We start from the raw sequence: 5,000 nt of genomic DNA, 5'->3' as shown, positions 1-5,000 counted from the left end.
GCGGTACCGTTTGAAGAACGAGGTATATACTGTTTTTTTACAATACATACCATTCATATACGAAGAGGTATTCTGGAGTTTAGCTTAGGTTAGCATGGAAAGAAGTTATCGATAACAAAACGGCCGCGTTTTTCATCGACGGCTTGATTTTTCACTGTTTGTAGCCCATAACGTGATTCACACACGCAAAGTTTTGCCATCTAAATTTTTTTTGTTATCGACTACTAAAAAGTTATCGATAACAAGTAGCCTCGTCTGTGGAGGCCCTAATTGCTTTGCAACTTGCAAAAGTTGTCCTTTCACCCATTGTCAAGCAGCTAGTCTATCGAGGAATCGAAGGAGGGCAACTGTAACAACGTTTGTGATGATTTGCAAGTGAAATTTAAATGCACCCATTGCGTTCAAAGATGCAAAATGCCAATCTCCCATCTTATCGGTCTGTTATTACTGTTTTCACTGTCCTCAGGTGTAGGAACAATCGCATTCGACACTCGTCTTGGGCTGTATCGAGATCAACCACCTCCTGAAGCACTGAAATTCATTCAGGCAGTTCACGACTTTTTCCTTCTATCCCAGAAGCTACTGTTAAGCATTCCAAGTAATCTGGTGCGACCTTACATGGACACACCCGCAGTTAAGAAATTATTCAAGGTTGCGGACGATATCTTAGACATTGGCGAGGGTTTTATTCACAAAAAGATGAAAGAGCTGAAAGAACTGGCGAACAATGGCGACAAATCTTCTGGCAAAGGTAATGCACAAGAGGGAACTTAAAGGGGCTATGCCGCGTTATTTTAGGGTGTTTAGAGAAAATCTTTAGTTAATCACGAGTTTAGAACTCGAAAATGGTGATGTGGGATTCCTTTACAGATTAAATAAAACTTACATCACAAACTTTCTGAAGATGATTCTGAGCAAAAACGGCCTTTATCCTGGCGATTTGCCAATAAACTTGATAAAACGTCGGGCCAACGTTTTTCAAGATCCCCCAGATGCAAGCGTTTCAATCTTGTCCACTTGTACTTGTGTCCATCCATGGTTCTCTTTCCTTTTGCTGTATTTCTGTTATGTTGTTCAACAGTTTTAAGCGGTCATCGCAATGTTTCATTCTCCTTTTTGGGAATTATTATTTTGGGTGTCTTGAAATTACATCATTTTGCGTTACATAGCACCTTTAAAAAACCCTCTAGAGCCCCTTCAAGCAAAGTCACCAAGCGTTTTTACGGTAAAGTAGAGGACCCTTTACTCCCTGGTTGGCATTTTTCAGCAGGCGTTGGTAACTCTTATACACTTAATGTCTGGTCCCTAAGGAAACAGTTAGTTCTGTTTTCCCGAGAGTCCTCATGTTTCCCGAGGCGAAGTCGAGGGAAACATCAGGATTCGAGGGAAAACAAAACTAACTAGTTTCCCGAGGGACTAGACATTAAGTGCCTTGTTATATATTTAGACTTTTCCTGCAACAATCGCAGCAAAACATCCGCAGCGGGCAACAACTGCGGAATTATATCCCGGTCGGGATACATTTGAATTTGATCAAGGCCACGTGACCAAGAATCAACCAATCACAGTGCTCGTTTTGTTGAGCGAATGTCTAGGTATATAACAATCATATATTGTACATCGCCGGGAAAATAAGGATTCCATAAGGGAAACACCCAGTCCGTTATTTGTTATGTGAATCTCTGCTAAGATCTTCTTAAATTATGTAGAAAATTGGGAGTTCAAAGGCGCTCGCAAACGAGGAAATAAAGGTTTCCCCCCATTTGCGGCCCCGGGAAACATTTGTTGCGGAAGCAAAAATGTTTCTGAATTTGTTTGCGTGCCGAAGAAGCATTTCGAGAAACAATCGGGAAACAATGTTTCCGCAACAATCTTTGCGGTCGCAGGAGGGGGTTTAAACTAGTGTCAAATCAAGTTCTGGGCCCGGTTAACTTAATCCAGGGTTAGTGTAAACTTTTGTTTCATGTTTTCGACTTTTTGGTGAAAGTTTAGTTTGCTTATTCTTGTTTTTCAAGTTTGACTTTGCCGAACATCAGCGTTGAACAGCATTTGGGAGTAGAGAATCAAACTCCTTGGTTAATTTTTAATCTGGGATTAGCATGAATCGGCTTTTGAACAACCGGGCCCTGTTGGTCAGTGTTTCCCTAGGGATTCAAAACACCGGAGAGTTGACACTAGAGTAGTGTCAACACTAGTGTTGCACTGTGTTTCTCTGAATTGTGACCACAGCCAATATTTCCTCGTTTGCGGCTGCCTTAAGAAACGAGAACTCCACAAAACAATAATATCATTGGTTAAAAGAGGAAAAATAATTGTGTTGCACGTGCAGCACGGATTTTAGCAAATATTTTTAAGGTATTCTGCACGACAACCACCTGACATCACAAAATTTGAGGTTTTGACAAAACCGTGAGCATTCAAACGAGAACTTTTTATTTTCTATTTTTGCTCTGAAACAGCTTGTACCAGTCTATTTTAGGATAATTCGCTAACATTTTACGACGGGAACGAAAAGGTACACGACAGTGCATAGTGTAACAACGCCTTTCTGATAGAGCAAAGTTATATTTTGAGGTGACATTTTCGTGCCGTCGTAGATTTTAATTAGGGACTTTAAGATCTACGACGGCGACTTCGACGAAAACGTCACCTCAAAATATAAGGGGGTGTCTACATGATACCGGGGCGACTTTTGCACCGGCGGGAGTTCACTCCGGTTCCCCCTCTTAGCTCTGTATTTGTTTACATGATATCACCGAAAAAAGTAATGCTAAGGCGACTCACACCGGCGCAAGTTCACTCCGGTTGCTGCACCGGGGCGAAAATTTCGTTCCGGCGCGAAATCTCGCAACGGTATGTAAACGAGGAACGACCACTCGTCCCGGTGTGAAATCGGCGTCCCGGTGGGCTGGAACGGGTGGCGCATGCGTACTTTTCCTGATAGACGCCATATTTGCAATTTGGATTCACTCTTGTATTTTATCAATATTTGGTGTCCCTTCAGGTAAACACGATACGAATTCACCTCGCCATCATGTAAACGAGGTATCAAGAAGTCACCCCGGTGTGAAACTCGCGCCGGTGCGAGTTTTCTCATGTAAACACCTCTTAACTTTGCTCTACCATAAAGGTGTTGTTACATTGTGCACATTTTTGGTTTGACGAAAAGCGCGCGCAGACTTGGCTTTGATTGACTCTGCAATGATATTGACTTCACTTTCATTTTTTTTTCTTGCTTTTTAGTGGTCTCGTTGTTAGCATACTTACTCGCAAAGGAAGAGCTAACATTAGAGGAAGTGAATGGCGTTGCAATTGATATAGTTACTGGTGGCGTTGATACGGTAAGTATGAATGTCCGTAAAATGTCGCTGGTCGTAACTGAGGACTGATAAGAGTAAAAATTCTCATCTATGTAAGTTTGTTTGTTAATTGTGTGTTTGAGCAGGTTGAAGTTTTGGACCTGGCAGCTGTTCATCTGGCCACAGTTGTTCAAACCATAGATAGCGCTATCCATCGGTTAAATCACTATCCAGTGGATAAGTATTAGCGAAATCAATTGCACTATCCAATGGATAGTGATTTATTCTACGGATAGCGTTATCCACCTTTTAAATAAATGGGGCCTGATGTGAACCTGGTATACCCACTCAACCATACACTCACAAAGGACAGCCACAACACCGGGGACTTCATCCCCTACTCTTCTCGAATAGTGTGTGGGTTCTTTAACGTCCCAGAGGGAACTTACGGACATGAGAGATATTTTGTTAGACGGGGCCTACGGTTTCTAGTCCTTATCCGAGAAGACTTGAAAGTATAACCATTTGCAAATGAAATTACAAAGCAGCACTTTCTCCTCCGTTTTTTAAGACCCTGAGTGTTGGTCCGGGCGGAGTCGAACTCACGACCTCTCGCATGGCAGCCCGGTGCTCAAGAAACTGAACCACCGGTGCGCGGTGAGTCTCAAGGTAATATAGCTGAGGACAAGTGCTTTATTGATTGGGGAGGCAATCAACCAGGTTGCTCAGTCGAGAGTACACTGCACTCTGGTGCGGGAGGTCGCCGATTCCAATCCCGGCCGGATCAACACTCGGGCTCTTTAAATTACTGAGGAGAAAGTGGACTGCTTGCTTTGTAATTCCATCTGCAAACGGCCGGTAAAGGAACCCACACAATGTTTGAGAGTATTGGACGGAGATATCAACAAAATATACTAGTCATATTACTAGCTCTTCATATCTGTCCCTTTGTTTTCTTTAGTTTGATTCGATTTACAGACTTTGCTCAATTGCAGGATTAACTCACAGGGAAAAGTTCATTTGCACCCACTCTCACACCCTCGCTCCCTCTCTCACTCACTCACTCACTCACAGTCACTCACTCGCTCACTCACTCACTCACTCGCTCGCTCGCTCGCTCACTAACTCACTCACTCTTTCTCTTATGCACTCTCACTACTCTCACTTACTCACCCATTTACCCACTTCCTCCCCCCCTCACCCACTTTCTCACTCACACACCCACACTCTCATCCACTCACTCACTCACCCACACAATGTTCGAGAGTAGGGGACGTAGTCTCCGCTGTTGTGGGAAATGGTAATTGAATGGTAACTTTATTTATACACATGACTTGTCCCCCAATCGTCTTCATATAGCACACGGCAAAGGCAGAGAAGCGCGCGATAGGAGCAGGGGATGATGGGAAGGTACCCATCTCTCCCTGCGCTGTATGAGGACGGCTGGGGATGAGTCAGTTTACACACGCTTAAACCTTCAGCAAAGATTATAAAATGATAAAAGATTAACTAAATATCCCTAACTAAACTAACTAAACGAAAATATTCTTAACTTCATACTAAAAGCTGCTTTACAAGGATGCCGTGTTAAAACTCATTCAAAACTGTGGTGACGAAGGTTAAGTTTAAATCATGTAAAGATGTAGCTGCACGAAGGACACTGGATAGGCGCTTCCACAAACTGGCTCCTCTGTAAGGGTT

General features: G+C 43.1%; 1 protein-coding gene across 1 annotated transcript in view; it reads left to right on the top strand.

Moving 5' to 3' along the window:
- The window catches only part of LOC138056927 (sterol 26-hydroxylase, mitochondrial-like), a 22,355-nt gene that overhangs the window by 8,409 nt on the left and 8,946 nt on the right, over window positions 1-5,000 (top strand). Inside the window, exons 3-4 of the mRNA XM_068902892.1 lie at window positions 467-751; window positions 3,244-3,341. Of these exons, the coding sequence (XP_068758993.1) occupies window positions 467-751; window positions 3,244-3,341 (383 nt within the window). The remainder of the gene's footprint in view (window positions 1-466; window positions 752-3,243; window positions 3,342-5,000) is intronic.

Source organism: Montipora capricornis, chromosome 7, assembly GCF_036669925.1.
Source record: "Montipora capricornis isolate CH-2021 chromosome 7, ASM3666992v2, whole genome shotgun sequence".
Classification (NCBI taxonomy): domain Eukaryota; kingdom Metazoa; phylum Cnidaria; class Anthozoa; order Scleractinia; family Acroporidae; genus Montipora; species Montipora capricornis.
The sequence above is the reverse complement of the archived record's forward strand: the minus strand, read 5'-3'. Positions and strand labels throughout refer to the sequence as shown.